Source organism: Coturnix japonica, chromosome 14 (genome assembly GCF_054131305.1).
Source record: "Coturnix japonica strain WE chromosome 14, WE-NBRP24, whole genome shotgun sequence".
Lineage (NCBI taxonomy): Eukaryota > Metazoa > Chordata > Aves > Galliformes > Phasianidae > Coturnix > Coturnix japonica.
Genome location: NC_140676.1, coordinates 6,238,495 through 6,261,607, shown reverse-complemented (window position 1 = coordinate 6,261,607; position 23,113 = coordinate 6,238,495). Strand labels below are relative to the sequence as shown.

Genomic DNA, 23,113 nt, shown 5'->3' with positions numbered 1-23,113 from the left:
AAAATGAACAAGTAACCATCACATTGCCTTTCAGCAGTGGCATCCCACCCCCAGATGACACAGAACCTTGAAGGGACAGAGCGCTTTGCTTTTGACCACCACAAAAACATATGGAATGGCATGGGAGCTGTACAAGGTAAGGGATTTTTCTTTAATTCTTAAATTCTTTAAAAGTATTTGTCATTAGAGAGCTGCTATATTGGTAAAGGTTCATCGCCCACACAACATCAGGAAAAATGAAATGAATGCAAACTAACATGAAACCAACCAAAGAAAAAGGTAATGGAAAACCACACAAATGAGAGAAAGTGCTCATGGAGTTGGTATGACCAGATGGCTTATTTTCAGTGTCTGGGACAAGTCAGAGTTCAATATTTTCCTTCCCTGAAGTTACTTTCATGCAAAAACTCCTCCAGCTCTAATTCAGAATTGGAAAATCTGATTTATATCTCAAATTCATCCACCTGGCCAGGCTTCAGTAGCTCTCTCTAATGAGACACCAACGATTTCTCGGATGGCTGTCCCCAGTACTGAAACCATTTAGGATACATGTTAATTGCTTCATTTATGTGTTCATATGTACAAGTGAGCACAGCTATACGAAAGGAATGTCTCTATATTTTAGTTCTCTTTTTTTCATTGTTCCCCATAAACATTAAAAACCACGAACAAGCTTGTAAGAATGGTTTCAGGCATGAGGAACAGGTGGTGCGAATGTCAGTTAAGTATTCCTGCAGGGGGAAGACTGGAAGTTTGCTGTAAATTATGGGGGCATTTCTGCAACAGAAAAAATTGGCTTTTCATTGATGAAGCTGGAAGCACTCTTTGATAACAAACCCACTGGGAACTTCAAATCATATCACATCACTCAGTTATTTTTTCCTCCATTTGTCTTGGAAAAACATTATTGCAAGAGTAAGTGCTTGCATGTAGCACTAGGAATAGCATGGTTTAGAAAGAGCACATACATTTCTGCTTCATCACAGCTGAAGCATCCCATACTCTGACCTTTACCCAGGCCAAATTCCCCACATATGAGGCAACCTCACTTGCATACATCCCATTGAACACAGGAAGCTAAGAAATGAATTTTGCAATTAGGAAAAAACACCTCCCATATGGTTGTTTGGATAATGACTTCATCACACGCACCAAAAATCACAAACCTATGCTTCATATGTCTGTAGGATACAATGCTGTGAGGAAAAGAGGAATGACTGTGCGAATCCTTGCAGAATCAGGCATACTGTTTCTAAATCATACCATCAAAGTCCTTCACCTAGAGAACATCTTCCCTGTAGGAGATTGACTCCACAGAGGAGATCTGAGGTGGACAGAGTATCACCTGAAACTTCAGTTTCCTGTTGATGAATTCACTGGGACAGTCCATCCATATGCTCAAGTAATATTTCTAGAGGAAAATGAAATTGGTAAGGAAACTGTCACTGACCTTTGTGCCCGGTCTGTTATTGTTATCTCTTCCTCCAGATCTAGGAGTAGCGCTGCCTGAGCCATCACCTTCTTGCTGCAGGGCAAGGATTTGAGGTGCAGAATGAGCAGAGCAAGGCAAAACTTGCTTCCCATCTCCTCCAGCTCTTGAGTTCCCAGCTGCAGGCCCTGGTGGAAAAAAGGAGGAAGTTTCATTGCTGAGTGTACAAAGCGCAGGTGTTGGGAGACTGTTTTTCAGAAGGACAGCTCTTAGTATTACAGTATCACCTCATTCAGGTTCCCATACAGTCAATCATGAATTCAATGATAGCATCTGTTCTACAGGATCTATTCTAAAATAGCTTCTATTTTACAGAGGCAACAGAGGCAAGTAGTGTAACTGCTTTGGTTACTTACACTGAAGTTGTCACTGTACAAATTAGACTCATACCCCAAGAGGATCTGACTAAATACACTCTTACAAATCATTAGGTCTCATCATTTTTCTCTCTCTAGAAGCGTCATCTCCCTAAGCAATGGGAAACAAATAGGTTTTATGACTGTAAATACTGGACAGTGGCAGAGATTAGAGAAAAAACAGTGAAGAGGGGAAGGAGGGAACATCTTTAACAAGTTATGAATTGCTTTTTAAGAAAATCAATTACAAAGTAATTGCAAAATAACAAATAACTCTGAGGAATTTCTCAGTGTATTAAAAGCTTATGTCTCTAGTAGGGACATGAAGGCAAATAAATGCACAAACAGGACTGGGATTATCAACATCACCTTTCCAAGAGGACTCCTTCAAGCTGTGGATCCTCACATGGAAGAGCCCTGACTTTGAATTGTCTGTGCATGCTTTTTCACTACTTAAAAAAATAAAGACCCAACAAAAAAGTAACACATCAAGGGCCTACATAGGAGTAATCCGGTGTAATTACTGGTAGTTTCTCACAAGCAGTGAGATGGCAAGAGACCAAAAAAACCCTCCAAAACCACAAAACAGTCACCGAAAATAACCCAAAGAAACTGCAAAATCCCTCATCTTTGGCATTTAGTGATCACATAATGTGTTACTCCTTAATGCTATCACACCAGGGGTTGAATCAATTGCTGAACAATTGCAGCCTTTGTCAGTATCAGCCCCGTGTGCTTTTGAAGCACAAACCATTTCTGCAGCCAACCTTCTGACAAGAACTCCAATCCCATTTCCAAGACTGTTTCCTTAGCAACTGCCATAAGTCCGTGCTCACAGCCCTGGCACCAGCCACAAGCACAGTGTGTGCTCCACACCAGCATGGCCTGCTCTTGACCCTTCACTCGGTGTTTGTTAGTGCACATCTTACAGGTAACAGAGCCCATATATTATATATATCTCATATATATAATATACCAGTAACTGTGTCACGGGTTACTTAGATTTACCTATGCCCGTGACAGGGGAAGCCACCCCGTGGGCCCCCTCCCGGGGCCCGGAAAGGAGGGGGAAAAAGGGAGTGGGATAAAACAGCGACAATCTAAGGAGGAAAAACTTATTTTACTAAATACGATACCGAAATACAAGATAACACAATATAATATAATTGAGGCTAACAAATTGAACGAAACAGAGAGAGAGAGTCCCCGAAAACCGAGAGGCCTACTGTGAACTCTAGGCGACACGGCTGGAACGCTTCCCACTCTCCGAGCAGTTCGAGAGAAGAAGGAGGGCACTCCAGCCTGGGAACGAGATTATACAGCGTCCTGGTCCTGTGACTTATCATTAACCCTGTTGTTCTCTGGGATATGTAGTCTTCTTCTGTGGACTGCACATTCAATAGAAGTATCCATACTTTACATGATGTTATGATGTGGAATACTGATACTGATAGCAAAATTACAAAACCATGACATTCCACCCCTTATTCTACATTATTACATCATGGTAAATATATATATATACATATATATACACGTATGTAAAATTATGATAGCTAAACAGTAGAATTACATGTAACATAACTAAATGTACAACTATAATAACTAAAATACACTACACATGCAAACATATATACATATAAATACATAAAATTATTGACTGCACTCCCCCAGCATCAAATTCCCTTGTGGCACACATTGAACATCCCCATCCTTCTGCATTACCCACCAAGTGCACCCAGGTCCCTGGGCAAAGACAGTTCCACGGATAGGTTTGCCCTTTCCAGAAGCTGGAAGGACCCAAACAGCTTTTCCCAACATGTTCTTTACATGTACAACAGGGACCTTATCTCCTTCTACAGTGTGTAGGGGGCTAGATTGACTAGGACCATCACGATTGACAGATCCTCTAGTATTCACCAACCAAGTGGCTTCTGCCAGATTCTTCTCCCAGTGCTTAAATGTTCCGCCACCCATTGCTTTCAACATAGTTTTCAACAACCCATTATATCGTTCAATTTTACCAGAAGCTGGTGCATGGTAGGGAATATGATAAATCCAGTCAATGCCATGATCTTTGGCCCAAGTATTTATAAGGGAATTTTTAAAATGTGTCCCATTATCAGATTCAATTCTTTCTGGGGTGCCATGTCGCCACAGGACTTGTTTCTCAAGACCTAATATGGTGTTTCGAGCAGTAGCATGGGGTACTGCGTATGTTTCAAGCCACCCAGTGGTTGCCTCTACCATGGTGAGTACATAACACTTACCACTGCGAGATCGTGGCAAGGTGATATAATCAACCTGCCACGCCTCCCCATATTTATACTTTTGCCACCGCCCTTCCTCCCAGAGAGGTTTCATCCTTTTGGCTTGTTTAATTATGGCACATGTTTCACAATCATGAATAATCTGCGCAATAGCGTCCATGGTTAAGTCCACCCCTCGGTCTCTGGCCCACTTATATGTCGCGTCTCTTCCTTGATGACCTGAGGTCTCATGAGCCCATCGAGCTAGAAATAATTCACCCTTATTCTGCCAGTCCAAGTCAATTTGAGCCACCTCAATTTTGGCAGCTTTATCTACCTGATGGTTGTTTTGTTGTTCTTCAGTAGCCCGACTTTTGGGCACATGTGCATCCACATGGCGCACCTTTACAACCATATTCTTTGTTCGGGCAGCAATGTCCTTCCATAATTCAGCGGCCCAAACAGATTTACCCTTCCGTTGCCAGTTGTTTTGTTCCCACCTCTGTAACCACCCCCATAAGGCATTTGCCACCATCCATGAGTCAGTATAAAGATACAGCATTGGCCACCTCTCCCGTTCAGCAACATCTAAGGCCAGCTGGACAGCTTTTACCTCTGCAAACTGACTTGATTCTCCCTTACCTTCGGTGGCCTCTGCAACCTGTCGTGTGGGGCTCCACACAGCAGCTTTCCATTTGCGATGCTTCCCTACAATGCGACATGATCCGTCTGTGAATAGGGCATATTTCTTTTCATTTTCTGGTAATTCGTTGTATGGTGGGGCCTCTTTAGCACGTGATACCTCTTCTGCTGGTGATGTTCCAAACCTTTTATCTTCAGGCCAGTCCATGATTACCTCTAGGATTCCTGGACGATTGAGGTTTCCCATTCGCGCTCGCTGTGTAATCAGCGTAATCCACTTGCTCCAGGTGACGTCGGTAGCATGATGAGTGGAGGGAACCTGTCCTTTGAACATCCAGTTCAGCACTGGCAGTCGAGGTGCCAAAAGGAGCTGTGTTTCAGTCCCGACTACTTCAGAAGCAGCCCGAACCCCCTCATACGCGGCTAAGATCTCCTTCTCAGTTGGAGTGTAGCACTCTTCAGACCCCTTATATGATCGACTCCAGAATCCCAGGGGTCGGCCTCGGGTCTCTCCTGAGGCTCTTTGCCACAAACTCCAAGTGGGGCCTTTCTCTCCAGCAGCAGTATAGAGGATGTTCTTTACATCCTGTCCAGTCCGTACTGGCCCCAGAGCTACAGCTCGGGCTATCTCTTGTTTAATCTGTTCAAAAGCCTGCTGCTGCTCAGGGCCCCATGCAAAATTGTTCTTCTTCCGCGTCACCTGATAAAGGGGGCTTACAATGAGGGTGTAGTTTGGAATGTGCATCCTCCAAAAGCCTACTGCACCCAGGAAAGATTGTGTCTCTTTCTTGCTAGTTGGTGGAGACATGGCAGTGATTTTGTCGATCACATCTGTTGGGATGTGACGACGTCCATCCTGCCACTTTATACCTAAGAACTGAATTTCCTGGGCAGGTCCTTTTACTTTGCTTCGCTTAATAGCAAAGCCGGCTTGTAGAAGAATTTGGATGATCTGCTCTCCTTTTGTGAAAACCTCTTCTGCTGTATCACCCCACACAACAATGTCATCAATGTACTGCAGGTGTTCAGGAGCACCACCTTGTTCCAGTACAGTTTGGACCAACCCATGGCAAATGGTTGGGCTGTGTTTCCACCCCTGGGGCAAACGGTTCCAAGTATACTGAATGCCCCTCCAGGTGAAGGCAAACTGTGGCTTACATTCTGCAGCCAAAGGAATAGAGAAGAAGGCATTGGCAATGTCAATGGTGGCATACCATTTGGCTGCTTTTGACTCCAGCTCGTACTGGAGTTCCAACATGTCCGGCACAGCAGCGCTCAATGGGGGGGTGACCTCATTCAGGCCACGGTAGTCTACTGTCAGCCTCCATTCTCCACTGGCTTTACGCACTGGTCATATGGGACTGTTAAAAGGTGAGTGAGTTTTACTGATCACTCCCTGATTCTCTAACTGGCGAATCAAATCATGAATGGGGAGCAAGGAATCCCTGTTGGTGCGATACTGCCGTCTGTGCACTGTCTTTGTAGCAATCGGTACCTGCTGCTCTTTTACTCGTAGCAGCCCCACAACAGACGGGTCCTCTGACAGGCCAGGCAAAACAGACAGCTGCTTAATGTTGTCCATATCTACAGCAGCTATCCCAAAGGCCCATCGATACCCCTTAGGATCCTTGAAATGCCCCCTTCTGAGGTAATCAATACCCAGTATACATGGAGCCCCTGGGCCAGTCACAATAGGATGTTTTTGCCAGTCTTTGCCAGTGAGGCTTATTTCAGCCTCCAGCACAGTCAATTCTTGAGAGCCCCCAGTCACTCCAGAAATATGGATTGATTCTGTCCCTTCATGACTGGAGGGCATTAGGGTGCACTGTGCACCGGTATCCACCAGCGCCTTATATTCCTGTGGTTCTGATGTGCCAGGCCATCGAATCCACACAGTCCAATAAACTCTATTATCCCTTTCCCTCCCCTGACTGAGGGCAGGGCCCCTCTATTGGTTACCTGTGATGACTGGAGCAACTCCACTGGTGGTTGGTATGTCTAGTAGTTCTTTCACCCGTGCTCGTAGTGCAGAAGTGGGCTGATCATGCCACTTCCTCATGTCTTCTCCACGGTCACGTAGGTAGCGCCACATGGAAACACGCGGTGCAATCGTACTGTTGTTCTTTGCTCGAGCTGGGAAGCGTGTGCGTTTAACAGCTGAGACTTTTGATGATGCAGGTGAGGAGTAGGACTGGAATACTTTGATCAGATCCTTCATTAGACCTGGTGGCCCGTACGAGGATTGACCTTCATCAGTTGTTTCTGATACTATTACGGGATCATCATTACGATTAGTTGATGGAAACAATTTCTTGCACATTTCATCTACTCGGTTTTCTAGCCGTGAGATGGCAGAAACTGCGGCATGCAGTTGAGGGAGCTGCTGATCGGTGGTTTGAAGCATTATAATCAGCTCAACAACTCGGGGCCATCTGTCCACGAACCCTTTAGAACCTGTTACCAATGACTGTGCCATTCTCTCTGGTGCTGTACTTGTGATTTTCTGCCACATGTCAGGATCGGCCCTCACTCTCTCAGGGTCAAGTTCGCTTGGATCAGGGCTGTACAACATTTTCGCCATGGCCAATTCCCTCAGGCGCTGAATACCTTTTTGGACGGTATTCCAACTATCAAATTTAGGCTTCAAAGCATCCTTATAGGGGTACCTTTCTCTCACGGCTTCTAACAGCCGCAACCAGAGAGTGGCAGCTCCATCCGAACATCTGCTAATCCCTCTGTCAATACCTGCATCTTGGGCAATGCTTCCTAGTTGGCGAGCTTCATTACCATCTAGAGACAAGCTGTTGGCCCCGTTGTCCCAGCAGCGAAGCAACCAAGCAAGGATACCTTCATCTTGACGCCGTGTGAACTCCTTTCTTGAGCCTTGGATTTCAGTCAGCTTCAGAGGTCGACAATAGGTGATTTCCTCCTCATCATCAGTCTCTTCTTCATGCCTCTTGGTTTTTGCCTTTGCTTTTTTCGGTACTGCTCCATGCCCAGCACCTGGGTCTTCTGCAGCCCCCCCCCGGTGCTTCTCCTTCTTTTCGTTCTAGACGCGTGGACACCCGTTTCCATTTCTTGCCTTCCACAGGGGCAACTGATATTGCTACTGATGCCTCCTGTGACTGATCAGAATTAACTTGGGCTTGAATCTCAGATCGGAAACTCTCTCTCTCCAGAATAGTATGATACAAAGCACGGTATGCATAAGCCAAACCCCACATAAGGTTTACCTCCTTAGATCTCTGACCCAAATACTCACTTAATTTCTTAGGGTCCCTTAGGTGTTCAAGAGTGAAATCCCATGACACTGCGGGTCCCCATGCTTCTAAGACTTTTCCTAAACCTTTCCATATTCCCTGCCAGTCATCATTCTCTGGTTCTGGAGGAGACTTCCGCATAGAACGAATGCATAGGAACATATATGCATTCATTAATAGTGATAACATGGATGCAAGTATGAACCCTATCTCAGTTATTGAAAGGCGTGTGGAAATCTGAGAGTACAACCTAAATAAAAAGGGTTTTTTTAGCCTGTACAATGAATTAAACATGGTGGTGTTTGTAAAATTGCCTGTTCCATCTGGGATGCAAGTACTTGTAAGATTCGCAATTCCATCTGGGATGCAAGTGTTTGTAAGATTCACAATTCCATCTGGGATGTAGGTGCCAAAATTCTGACCATACCACATCTCATAAAAGTACCAGGCAGGTGTCTCCATCAGTATCCACCTTATTAGGCTATATACCTGCACAATTCCACAACACCAAATTATGGTGTTAATAGTTGACCAGTACTTTAAGAAGATCATAATTGCTTTCAATCCCTTAAACAGAGCAACTGGGATGAAGAGTGGATTCATAGCTGGCAGGCTCTGTAAAAGTCAGAGCTAGCTAGCTTTGCTCTAAGGGAGAAAGAAATCCCTTTGTTTTCTACACAAAAGTTAGATAGCAGTGCTGAGAATGTACAGCAGCCCTTAATGTTGACAATTTGTCTGGTATTTCAAGGTCACGTTCTCAGTGAGCAGCTACGAAAAGATAACACTCCCCTAACGAAGCTCTTTAAGAGTAAAGAGGGAGTTGTTCTAAAAGCTAAAAAGCTCTATGCCCGCATTCTCCACCAAAAATCTGTCACGGGTTACTTAGATTTACCTATGCCCGTGACAGGGGAAGCCACCCCGTGGGCCCCCTCCCGGGGCCCGGAAAGGAGGGGGAAAAAGGGAGTGGGATAAAACAGCGACAATCTAAGGAGGAAAAACTTATTTTACTAAATACGATACCGAAATACAAGATAACACAATATAATATAATTGAGGCTAACAAATTGAACGAAACAGAGAGAGAGAGTCCCCGAAAACCGAGAGGCCTACTGTGAACTCTAGGCGACACGGCTGGAACGCTTCCCACTCTCCGAGCAGTTCGAGAGAAGAAGGAGGGCACTCCAGCCTGGGAACGAGATTATACAGCGTCCTGGTCCTGTGACTTATCATTAACCCTGTTGTTCTCTGGGATATGTAGTCTTCTTCTGTGGACTGCACATTCAATAGAAGTATCCATACTTTACATGATGTTATGATGTGGAATACTGATACTGATAGCAAAATTACAAAACCATGACAAACTGATAACAGGGGGCTGAGCTCCAGTCTCCTGTTTCTTCGTAGTTAGTTTTGTTTTGTCTTCTTTAATTTGTTTGTTTCCTATGTATGTAAGGTTGCACTTATAATTTCTCTATGATCTTCTGCACAGCTGAGAGAAATTGGGAGCCAACAGCATGGAGGTGGATGGAAAAAAGAGGCTTCCCAAGTGACCATCTACAGCTCCCTTGTAATGCTTTCTTTTGGTTCGTGTTTGTTAGAGGCCACAAAATGTCTTACAAGGTGAATGCCTTCACTTCAACTCCAGCAAGTCCAGCATGTACAAATGTACAGCATGCAAATAAAATCTAACATTAAAGCAGCCCTATCTGATAACAAACACATTTTCCTATAGTAACCACATTGAAATTCTGCTTGTTTTCTCAAACTATATGAATAAATATGAATAGGTAATTATAATAATGAATAGGAACAAATAATGCATTATTTTGAGCTTGTACATATACTGAGTGGTTGGACAGCTAGATAAGCAGAGGACGTGCCTAGAAGAGCACACAAACAATATGAGAAAACAGAGCCTCCCTGCCTGGCATAGACAAAGGACTCTGGAGATCTGACTTCTGCTCTCAGAAAGTCTCTTAAATATCTTTAAAGCAGTCAGCAAATCTCTAACACCATTTCTTCTCCCATCCTAATCACCTGTACTGCAAGCTTTGCTAAGTAAGAGCCAGGTGCAATGAACTATAGTAATTATTAATAATGGTAAGAAAATAGATGAAGAGGCTTAGAGGAACCAATGGTCATTAATACAAAACGAGGGCCTAGCAGCTCTACACAGATTCCTCACTTCCATTATTTTACTTCAGAAGACATTTTAGTGTAGCAGTTACAATTGGCAGGTGGAAATGGTGACATTTCTGAGCAAAAATAAGTCACTTCCACAGCAAAGGAATTATTCTCTCAGGGGTAAAAAATACAAAGAACATCTTGGGGCTTTCCCTGGGGTGTATCTTAGGGTCCTGTTTCCAGGATCCAGGCAGCACACTAAATATCTATCAATCCAGGAGATGCGAATAGTGACAGTGCTAAAACTCAGCCTGTGGGCTTACAATTCCCCAGGGTTTTATTCAGGATATGAAGAGGCCTTAGGAAACTATGAACAGAGAAATAATAATAATAAAAGTATAATACACCTGAGAAGCCTCAGACAGTAAGTGCTCATGCTCTGAAGTTAGCTGCTTTATGATGGACCCATATTGCTTCGAGAACAGACAACTTGGGAATAACAGCTGGAAACCTCAGCTAGAACATTACAAGTTAACACATTTAATTCACTTCAAACACAGGCAGTCTTTTATTTTCCAACTCAGACAATGCTCTCCCTCTTCTTCCTCAGCTCTCAGCAGAGGCAGGAGCTGGAGCTGCATTGGTGACTACCATTAAAGTGAAGATGCTGACAGAACTGATGCATCAAACTAACAGCATTAATGATATCTGCCAGCAGTGCCAAGAGCTGGTGCTCTGGGTAGAAACCAGCCCCTCCTGCCTTGCTTGAAATTCTTGAAATTCTACAAGAGATAAAGAAAGAGAAGTGGTGAACTTTTGATTTTGGTTAAGAAGCTCCACAGCAGTGAAGCTGGATTGTTTCTACTCACAGTGAGAATATATAACCCGTCTGCCACTACCATGCAGGAGGAAGCTGTTCTACCTGCCATCAGGTCCTCTGCAATGTCCTGAACTCTCAGAGACCCTATCTTTCCCCATCACAATCCTACATGGCTCCATCCTCCTCTGGAGGCATCTGTATGAGAAGCAGAGTGCAGTGCAGTCTTCCAAGCCAGCAAAATCTAAGCAAAGTCTGAATCAGAAAACTGTACCAGAAAGCTGCAGACAAGATCATCAGTCTTAATTAGTTTAGCCTCACGGATATGCTAACAAAGCTATTCTACTTTGATGATCAGCTCATATCTTTGCATAGTTTCTGCTCTTCATAACATGAAAGTGCCAGTCTGGATCAGCATTGGCTCAATACACACACTGCTGCGCAATACAAATATGCCCACTGGTCCCCTGGGCCCCCTCATGCATGTCTTTTGAAGACATAATGTTAAAGGATAACAGGTTTATAGTTTCCTGGCTGTTATAAAGAATAATGGAACTAGACATTATTTGCTAATCTCTTCTCATTTTTTCATACCACAGCAGACAGTATGGCAAGAGACATCACCATGCTCTAATATCTGGATGTATCTGTATATATGATTTGGTGGGAAGAAACATTCCAGAGGAACTCAACATGGCTAATCAGATGAATTAAATGAACACAACCTATTAGCTCTTGGTCTAGTTAAACCAGTACATCTGTTCTCTGCCCAAACTGTTTTTATCATAACAGGGCAGTGAGGTGTTCATCTGCATCTCCTAACTGACACTGTGTCACAGTAATAGGAAACACGGAAGGAGGGGGAAAAATAAGAAAGCTATTCCGTGATTTATCATTTGGCCAAGATAATGGCAATAAAAATTCTCCTAATGAAAGTTGATGAAATCATACCGGAACAAGAGTTCATTCGCATTCAGCACTGATGCATCAACTATATATTCACAACTAAATGCTTCCAACGTCTCTCAATTTACCCAAAAACACATCACAGGCTAAGAGACAATGTAATGGGAAAACTTCGTTATTCATTACTCATATGCTTTAAACAACCCCACAAGCCAAAGGCAGCGATAGTTTCATAACGCAGATATTGTTGAAGGTGGAAGGACTCCAGAAGTTAAATTAGAATTTTCTCTCTCCACCAGGGTAACGAGAGCTGCAGTTAAACTGGAGTTGAAAGATATTAATAAACACAAGTAGACAACAGATTTCAGAGCCATCATTTTTCTCTTGCGTTCAGAGAAAAGGGATCTTTGGCACACAGTACGGTCACTTTTGGGCACTGTTCAATCCTTGAGGCAATATTTTTCCCTGCAAACTTACTTCCAGTCAACACATATACACACACATGCAGAATATACTCTGCATCTCAACAGCTTTACACATGCACAATGGTTATGCCCTAAGGCTGGATATAAATAAATTGGCAGTCTGGTTTCCCACTAATTCCATCAGTGAGCTCTCCATTGGAATACTAATAGAAACTACTTCGAGGCTGCACAGGACAAACCACACAGCTGAATGAAACATTTGGTGCCTGCAGATGAAATTTTAGCCTGGGCCAGCCCCAAAAGATAGTGTCCTTTAAACCCCTGTGAAAGAAAACATGCTGATGCACAATGGGGAACCAGCTATTGAGATGAGGACAGTAGGGAACAAGCCAGTTTTTCTCATGGCCCAGAGATCCCTAAGCAGTAGGTATGACATTCTAAACAGACAAAGTTTAGGGGATAGAAATTTGGGCCAAAAGATTTCAAAGGGATTAAGCAAGAAGAAAAGGCTGAAGATGGAGAAAAAAAATTGGGTAGCTTGAATTTCTAGAAAGATGAGAGGGGTTGAGTTAAAGACAGAAGATAAAAGGACTGGAGAGATAAAAGGATGAGAAAAAGGGAGGGGTGGTTGAGGTCAGTGGATGCTGATGTGGAGGAATGATAACAAGAGGAAAACTAATGGAAACCTCAATCCCCATCTCACTGTTGGAGAGGTGTGCCTCGTTATGAATGCCCATCCTCGCTTTCCTCAGTACTTTGGCTACTGGGTGAGGAAACAAGGCCCAGCTTGCTGTCAACCCTCCCTGAAAATCTGCTGAATTTAGCTGATGCTCTGATTCAGCTGGGACTGAGCAAACTTCTTTGTTTCGTCACAAGATGGGTTATTGATTTGTCATTCAAACGGACTCTTTCCCTGGCTAAAGATGCTACAGGCTAGATTGTTCAAGGGATGGAGGAAAGCAGATCAGAGAGCAGGAAGAGGCCTGAAAGGCCTGTTTGTAAGAGAACTGAGGATTTAGCAAACGGTAAAACTGGTTGTCAAGTTCTACTTATTCAGATAGCATAGATAGCCAACCAAAGTAAGCATAATGATGGGGATATATTCTCATCACCCTCCCCCAGAGACTGCACACTCACACAGAGCAGTAGTGGTTGGGTATGGAACGTTTCCATACTTGCTGGATGCTGGTGCACCTCTTTCGCATTGCTTCCTGAGATGGAAGGTAGTACGTGGTACCAGAAGGTCCAGTTTTGCCAGATCACTTCTTGGGTATCACTGGGACCAATGCATACATTTATGTGGGGCATAACTGTGAAAAGTGGCTGAATCAGGAATAAAAGATGGACAAAAATAGAAAGCAAAACCAACATAGCTGAGCCATAAAGAAGGTCCAGAGGGCAAAGAACAAAAGTAGTGGGAATTGTCAGTATGTTTTTGTTGTTGTCATTGTTTGTTTGTCAGGAAAAACAACAACAACAACAAAACAGAAAATAAATAGAAAAAATAAGTGCTAATTCTTGAAAGAAAACAAATAGTGCTCCAGATAATTAACTCTCCTACTTGGCAGACAAGAAGAAGAAATGGGGAAACTGTTCAAGGTCATACAGCGATTCTGGGGCAGTTTAAGAAAAGAAAGCTACTTTACACTGGTGACAACCAAGTGCTTTGTTCAAGAACATTTCTGTCTTTAATGCAGGTTCCAGTACCGGCAACAGGTTAACTGCTGTTACCCCATCTGACTGTGCCTTCAACATTCATCTGTAGTCTACCCACGGCTTTCTCTCACTCGTACACCTTCTGCTGTGTGAACTCTATGGAACCTGGAACAAGTCACAGCCAGGTTATAGCCTGAGGTGCCTGAAGATTAAATGTGAGGTGGAGCTCTAAGTACATCTGAGAGTCTGTGTCAAATGAATTAGCTCATAAAAGCAGTCTGGGAAAGCAAGAAGTTGAATTTTTGCAAGTCCTAAATTGGCAGTTTAATCCCTGGATCACTTTTCCTCCCTCTCTCTTCCACTTCTCTGCTTGTATGAATAACTTCAGCATACAGAAAAGTGAGCAGACTCCAGGCCCACCCAAGCATTTTCAGCTATGAGTTTAACTCATTTGGCCATATTTCACCGTGGGAGTTAAATAACTTCCTAATCCTGGCTGGTGATCACCACATGCTTGGCAACAAAAGGATTTATGATGTTTATTCTGGCTAACGTAAATACAGATGCTATTCAGAAAGTGTCTAACCTGTTTTGAACATTCTTAGTACAGTATTTGTCTCCATAATGTCATTCACTATCAGGTTCTCCTGGTTAATTATGTGTTATATAAAGAACCAATTGTATCTTTTCATGAAATGCCCTCCATATTGTTCTATGTTACACAACACCTTGTTATTTTTCTGTGTGGCTTTAAAGCAGAGCAAGTATTTATAGTTACTGGGAAATTACAAAGTAGATTTTATTTTGAAATTCACTATACTATAATCTGCAATATAGAAAGCTTTGAAGCCTTTCCCTCTCACTCTGATAAAACATATGCCATTCTGCCCATCCCAGAGGTGATGAAAATATGTATTGACCAAAATGACACAGCAATGCTAGCATGCTTTTCTTCCCCATACAAAATAAGACCCCAGGATGGATCATGGTATCACTTTTGCACCAACATAATGATTTAGGCACTAGAGTGCATTTAGAAAGAAGCCAGCACAGCATGACCCAGACATCACAGCATGCTCCAGCCTGATAGCTGTCTGCCCCACAGGATCTCTGGTGCTCTGTTCCCATGCTAGCACATTACAGACACAAGCAGACCGGCAAAGCTGCATGTTGGCCTGATAGCAACGTTACATGGAGTGGAATTTAATGGGGTGGCGAGTTTGCTTCCTGCTATGCTGCCACCAAATATCCACATCACTGTGAAGCCTCTCCCCAGCACAGTGCAGAGTGTTACTGCTGAGCTCTCTGCACTCTTTCCCTTTCTCTCTCAATAGCTCAAGTATCACTAATACTCTCCCATATCGAATCTGCCTTCCAGGCCACTGTGTGCTTCCTCTAGCCCCCCCTTTCATTATCTCTTTTGCCTTACAAAGAAAATAACTCATAACAGACAAAGCAGTCCAAAGGAGGTACTACCATTCACGTCTATAGGGATATTATAGCATCTTCCAAGCCTACATTTTCTCACATACACAAGCATCTTACTCACTTTCTTCTTTATTGTTGCTGCTGCACATGGTACAGATATCTTTATTGAGCTGTCTTTCTAATCGCTACTTATGTTTTCCTGAACAGTCAGAGCTAATTCAGAACCCAACCATGTGTTTGAATGCTTTAAACTATTCCTTCAAACATGCTTTACCCCGCCACCGTCTGTATTTTATCTTCCATTCCCGTAACCACAGTCTTGCTGTCCTCCTTCCTACTGTATAATTCATATCAGCTGCAAACAGTAAATCTTAGCATTTTACTGTTCTCCTCATTTCTCAGTCATTAAAGAAATACAGACCAACACAGAGTGGTAGCTGGAGTCACCTTACTATCCATTTCTTCCCACCCCAGTGATGATTAATACATCCCACCTATTTTTCCAGACTTTTAAGTAGCTTTTCACTATACAAATGATCTTTTTGTGCCTCACCCCAAAACTCCAATCCCTTTGGGGTTTTTATGGGTGAGGGAAACTCTCTTCTTCTTAGTTCTGACTTACCCAGGATGTCCACCAATGCTGCTCACTGAAGTATGAGTCTTGACAAATGACAGACTTTGTATACTGCATCTCCCTTCACTCATGCCATCAAGGCAATTAACTCAGTCACTGTGCTTCCCTGCCCTTGTGTTTCTCCAGTGCTCGTAGGTTTTTTCTTTTTTTGGTGGTTCTCAACCTCTGGAGTAAATTTTAAAACATAAGGAATCAGAATGAGCGCATTGTTTAGCATGTTTAAGATGTCTGCTATCTACCCCACTGGTCATTATTAATGATTTTACCAGTTTGAATCTTCAGTTCCTTTGTTCCCTTATAACTCTTACAGCAATAAAACCTGAGGTTTACCTGATTCTGTGTGTTGCAGCCTTGGTTGAATATAAAATAACACCAACAGATAATGTGCAGACATTGTCTTCCTGTGTAAAACAGACAGAGTGATCCCATAGCATTCTGCTCTGTGCCTGTCCTGGCTGCCTACCAGCTCTGCCAACATGCCTGTGGCCCCAGGACAGCATAAACAGCTCCAGCATGCATCCAAATCTCAGCCTTCACAATTCCTTATTATTCCAGTCCTGAGGGTCCACTGTTTCCTTCCAGAGCCTTTTGATTATGCCTTGGAGCATGCTTCTTTTTTCCAGATCTAAGTCTGTTCTATACTAAATCCCTCATTTCCTCTGACTCCTGCTTCCATTGGCACCAGAGCAAAACTTCTACCCGATGGCAGTCCCCTTGCCTGGGCCACGCCACACGCCAGCTCCTGCAGTTAAATTGCCATGCACATATTCACAGATCAGCCCAAGACCTTCTCTTTGTTGGTCTCCTTAAACATTTACTTTAAACACATCTTCATAAAGAGACTCATGAGTGAGAGGTAAGGACACAGAGCCATCTGCAGCTCTGAGCCTTCCTTTCTCGTTTCTCAAATTTCACATATATTGTATGGCTGTCCCCTTACACTGCGCCTTTCTCCCTATATTATGAAGGATTCCTCATGTCAATTTTCTATCTTTTTTCATTTCACAAGTTCTCTTTGGTTATCTTCAGCCAGCTGCCAAAGCTGGTTTCCCCACCTAACACACTTCCAAGTGATCAGTGACAGTAAGCAACTACAATTCCAGAATTCATTGTATTAGCACTTCTAAAGCAACAAAGGAACCATTGATTTCCCAAGCCAAGGATACACAGGAAAGCACAAAAGGCATACGTGTCCAGTTCAGATCAGAGAGAAAAGAGACACACTGTTTGGTGAGGAATCCAGCCTGGTAACTGCTCCCTTTGAAGGTGAAGGATGGGAGTACAAAGAAGGGGCTTGTTGGTTGTGTTCTAATGGGTGTTAGAGTGATTATTCTGATACAGGATGCTTCTTGCTGCTGGAATATGTGAGAAAGTTACCTTAACAGACATATTTTACCAAAAGGCCCAGGGAGAAAGAATGATCTTTTTACTGAAGGTTGGATTAGGAGGGACATCCTGTGAAGGGTCTTGGGAATACAGACCACACAACCAGATGCCAGACATCAAGATAAGTTCCTCCAGGTGAAACAGTTGCCACCAGCTGCTAACAGGGATTTATAGGTCTGCGGAGTCCAAAGGCTCACTTTATTGCCAACCCAGATGTCCGCTGGTACAAGTAGTCTGATGGCTGATGGTTTTTTTTTAAACCACTCTTTTGGCTGAGAATACGATTAGTATCAAAAGGAAGGAACCAGCAAACAAAAACAACAGAGATCAAAACTGAATATTCTACATTATTACAGCAGATATGAGCCCCTGTTGCTTGCCCACAAGGAACCTGCCAGCAGCATGAGCTCAGATGTTTGGACTTGTTTACCAAGGATGAGTGTCAATTAGACACAAACTTCTTCAAACCACCTATAAGCCTTTACTGCTCTTATAATCCCACCAGCAAAGGCTTACTTTAACTTCTCCACTTACTGTGCTTTTGGAAAGAAAGAGAAAAAGAAATCAGGTGTTTGAAGGCTGTAAGGAACAGACTGAAGAAAGGGAAACAAGATCAGAGAGACAGAAGTAGGGTGAGGGGGAGGCAACTATCTCTATCAAGCGGGATAACTGATGTGACTCACACAAAAGCAGCTTATGTTTCCTCTTGTTCTGCAATGAATATTTCCACTTTGTCTTTTTCAGAGGAGACCAGCCAGAAGCAAATGCACAGCAGCTGAGTAATGCCTCAACCTCCAGAGCATCATGCAAAAAGAGAAAGACATATAGGCCTCAGAAGAATAAACTAAGTTTCTCTGAGTCTTTGGAGACCTACTGACCGTTCACAGTGTGACGCAGGCAAACCTGTATTAACAGAGAAGATGCTGACTCCAGATTATAGGCTTTCAAGACTTCTCATCTTGCAGCTGTACTACCTGAGAAAATTTGCATAAGAACAAGCTGCCTCTTTCTTAGAAGTCTTTTTCAACCTGTTTTTATGATTTCCACTTAAAACGATAATCCCCTGTTTGTGACACTGCAATCATTTCTACTACAATCAAGTGTTCCGTCCGTAAGGAGGATTACTGTCTCGGTTTGGGGAAGTAATATGGACCTCAGAAAGAACAAAGCAGCCAGTTTACAAGCAAATGACCTTGATAATAAAGAACAAAAGAAAACAAGAGTGTGTATGATCAGATCTACCTCTTCCAAGAGGCATCTGATGCACTTCAGGCTCACAAGAACTGGTATTTCCTACATATGTTCATACAATGGAGCTGGAAAAATTGGCAATGCCTACCTTCACTGTGCCAACCCAACATACACTCAGATTTTTCCTTAGACAAACTACCAACATTTTAAATGTGAACACTGGAGACACATATACAATAAACCTAGTACAGTACACAACGCCATGCATTTAGCACCATGTCTTTTGAGGAGGAGCATCGCCTCACGTGGTGCCGAGCGTCAAACAACTGTTCTAAATCATTGCCTCTGGCAGCTGCTCTGAAATCCAAAGAACAAACGGTTAAAATAAATGAAAGCAAAAGCTTTTCTTTCTCCCCCCAAGAAGATAATTTAGCATGACTTTCCACAGAACAATTTGCATGGGATTACCCACAATACACTGCATTATGGTAATACTCGACAATCTCTGATGCATATTAGACTGGCAGTGTTAAAAATCTGTCAAAGGAAAAATAAACGATACGGGAAAATGATGATGTAAGACAGGACAGTAAACATTCTGTACTTGTGTAATCTGCCAAAATTCACTCCAAAATTGGCCTGGGAAAGAGAATGTGAGAGTATTGCGCACTCGGAACAGCTTTAGGGAACATTCCCAACTCAAGCAGAAAACAATACCTGACTGAGACACGGACGTAATCACAGAGGAGTGGAAAATACAACAGATCCGAATGAGGAGCTGAATAGGAAACACGGAGTGATTTTCTTCATTTCTTTGATTTCCCACTGGGCAGTAACCTGGAGGGAATCTTCCCTCTTGTTCATCCAAAGCAGGTTCGGTTCACTACCCTTCACTACACACGTTCACTCAGTCTGCCTTCTGCTCCTCTCCAAGCCCCTCTGTATCTTCTTCTGATGCTGCTGGTGATCCTTAATGGACTCTGCACAGTCTCTGTGTTCAAAAGTGGTTGTCCCAAAACAATGAGCCCCAGAGCTGTATTAGTCACAGAATCCAAACTACCAGCACCTCCTGCCCTCAGCCATGGTTGGCTGCTCAGCCCTTCAATACACTTCACCCAGAGAACAGGGACGCTAAGGATTTCTTGCACTGACCTCGTACTTTCCTACATAAAAAAAGCTGCAGGAAAATAGTATCAAATGAACTGATTTTGCCAGTTCCATGCATCATGTTCCTAGTAATTCAAGTAATTGTCTATCACTCCTCAAATCCCTAAGAATTGTGGAATTATAGATTCTTAGCTTAGGTTGGAAGGGACCTTAAAGATCACAGAGTTCCAACTGTCTGCCATGGGCTGGTTGCCCCCACCAGCTAAGGCTGCCCAGGACACTAAGACACATTCCCCCAGGACACTAAGGGGGAATGAGGCATAGGTTTGGCCAAGAGGTGGGAAAGAGAGAAGTAGCATTTTCCACATGGGTTTATTCAGTAGTTCTCTCACCACTAAGTTGCAGAAAATGGAAGGAAAAAAAACACAACAACCAACAAACAAGCAAGGGATGAGGCCAAATTATATTGCTGAAGAGGAGTTATAGAGATTAGTGTAGTAATTAATCAAGACAACCATGTCAGCAAGGGTCTGACCTTTATTCCTGCCCTAGTAACAGCTTTGTCCCCGATGACTTTTGGCTTGCATGCTAAAGCGATTTAGATACATCCCTCAATTAATCGCAGGATTTCCTCTGGGAGATAGGGGAGCAGTACTGCAAGCTGCCAACAGGGATGCTGAATCAGAGGAGGAGTGACCTAGTGAAGGGCACCTAGTGAAGGACATCAGCAGAGACGGGGAAGTAACCCACAGTTCTCTTTACCTCCTACACTTCACCCCTCACTGCTGGAAGCAAAATTGTTTGAAGCATCTAATTCGAGATCCTGCCATATTTTAAAAGATTAAGATTTCCAAAAAATAAGAAAAATAATAAGAGTGTCTTAAAATAACTTGCGTCTTTTTCTGTAAAGAAGCAACAGCACCACATCAAACTCACTCAGGCAAGATGACAGGCAGCTGCAGAGATCACGGCAGCAGTTGCTTCCCTCTCCTCTCTTTTCTTGTGAGATAAAGACCTTCTATCAGGCAGATGTGCTGCCAATCCCACACTCGTAGAGAGTGTGGAGTCCCTTGCTCAGTGTTTTGGGTCACCTGCAGCTTCTAGAGTAACTAGCAAGCACTACTCTCTGACAAAGAACCTCAAAGCTCTGCAGATGCAGTTGTGCCCCTGAACACATGGGAGTACCTTCTTATCCTGCCCACTAGGGACAGACAAGTGGAATCTGAGCTCTCTCAGAAAGGCAGCATACAACTTCAGACCTTCAGTAAATAGAAGGACTAAAAAGCTACACATTCAGGAGAGTGGTGAAGCTCAAGATTGGCAAGAGATAGAAACAACATTAGGAGACGTCTGCTTCTATTAGAATAGCTATTATCACAGCAACTGAATACCTGAATCAGTTTTTGTCTCCTAAGAAAAATAACAAATGCATTTGCCTATCAAGTTTGTCCATTATGGCAGTTAGAAGCAGAGACTGTCAGAGCTTTATGCCTGTGAATTAAAGTCCCTGTCAGGATCTTAGCTAGTCAGAGTGAACAGAAGCCTTAAATTAATAGCTTAAGTTACAAAACTCAGAACAGCTAACACACATGTTGAGTACACCCAGCTGGTTGTGAGGTTTTCAGATACTTGTCTGAATGAACCCCAGATCTCCTGCTCAACACAGACAGGGTCTCGTATAAAGTCTGGAATAGATTTTCTAAGGTTTATTTTTAGCAGCTGTTCCACAGTTCTGATACGAAACAGAGACAACCCAGACATGATACTCTGATGGTGAAATGAATCATTCTTTCAGAGCTCTGAAAGCACTAACAGGCCATAAAGGTCCTCAGCCAGACCCGCCTGGGGCCTTCACCCATACCCTCTGCCTATTCTAAGAGCCCCACTTCAGCTTAGGGCTCTGCTGTAAAACTGCAGGTCTGTAGCTCCTGTAACAACGCTTACATGCTTTTACCTGAGCACACCCTATGGTGTGTATATGGTGTACCCTATGGTGAGACTCTGACTCACAGAACTGACTTCCCAGCATCACCTTGTCACTGTGGACCTGCCAAGTGGTTTCTGAGCTGTTTGATCCCACAAACATCACCCTGAATTACTAACGTGTGTTTTCACTTTGGATCTGCTACACTACCATGGACTTGCCTAATAATGTGGACTCGTGGCTGAATCTAAGTACTCTTCAGAAGCCTGGTCTGCTTACCTTGCTTGGAGACAGTGAGACTTGGCCTTGGCTGCCAAACAGAGACTATCTGGTATTATCTCAATTTCTCCTACTGCTAGCACTGACCCTAATTCTTTTCTCCCATATACCTCAATACAGACATTACAACATCCTAAACCACAACTAGATTAGGCCACCAGAACTATCTCACACTACAATCCAGCTACAAAAATAGATTCCCTTTCCTTAGCTATTGTTGGCAAACACGGGTTCTAGTGAGAGAAGTTATTTCTGGACTTTTATTGGCAAGCCTTCTTTTCAGAGACTAAAAGGAAGAGCTGGTGCTGGTGGAAAAATTGTTAGACATGACTTTGAAGAAATGGCAGTTTCTGCCAAGCTCTTATGTGTGTTTCTCTGTGGGGGGAAAAAGGCTTTATTAGCTTTTCTTTCCAGAGGTCACATCTATGAGGGTAAGTGAAAGGAAAAGGCACGTATGGAAAGTCCTCCGTCTCAGATTGACAATCAGCTGCACAGTCAGTGCCACAAAAGCCCTTTTGCACTTGTGCCTCTTCTTTCATGGAGGAAAATCCCCATTTTCTTAGAACAAAATGATGGCTGAATGTGAATGCACTGGAGTTTCCAGCTGATTTTGGTACACTGTGTTATCTCCTACTTGGAAACCCTGAGCACTTCTCATCAGGCATTTATATAGATCTGTGCATACACACACATTTACATGATCACAGATGTACAGGGACACATTTCTAAGACTCTAGCATTACAACAAACAACAACCATCCATAAAGATGCAATTAAAGTTAAACGTTCATCAGACACACTGGTGCACACTTGTACATGCATTGGACTGTCTTCCACAGTCTCTAGTTTGCACCCACGAATACTAACTGCACAAACCCAGCCCAGCGGAACAAACACTCATTTAATGTGTAATTCAAAAAGCATAGGCATGTACTCTCCATGCACTCTGCTGCTGGCTTTCCCCTCTAAACAGGGTGCAAATCCTACACAGTCCTATAGGCTGAGTTCTCTCTATACAACAAGTAGCTGAGCTGTTGCACACAAAAGTGCCAACGTGCCATTGCAAGAATTAAAGGTTTTATGAGTCTTTTCTCCACTTCCACAGTCTCCCCCTTCCAGTTAATGTCAAGCGTGTATATATAAATGAGATGTATTTGGGGCTTGTGCCAAGTCCCTGTAACACGGACACAGAAATAATATGGGTAAAACATGATTTGTATTGGGACTGCTCTGGTTGTCT

The 23,113-nt window shown here is 43.2% G+C and overlaps 1 protein-coding gene across 12 annotated transcripts in view; it reads right to left on the bottom strand.

Annotated features, from left to right (window-relative positions):
* Positions 1–23,113, bottom strand: part of AGBL1 (AGBL carboxypeptidase 1) — a 460,538-nt gene that overhangs the window by 179,642 nt on the left and 257,783 nt on the right. For all 12 annotated transcript variants that reach the window (XR_014934298.1, XM_085515376.1, XM_085515383.1 and 9 more), the window contains one exon: positions 1,451–1,617. Coding sequence is in view for 11 of the 12 variants with exons in the window: in XM_085515376.1 (XP_085371502.1) it covers positions 1,451–1,617 (167 nt within the window). In the remaining variant the exon portion in view is untranslated. The remainder of the gene's footprint in view (positions 1–1,450; positions 1,618–23,113) is intronic.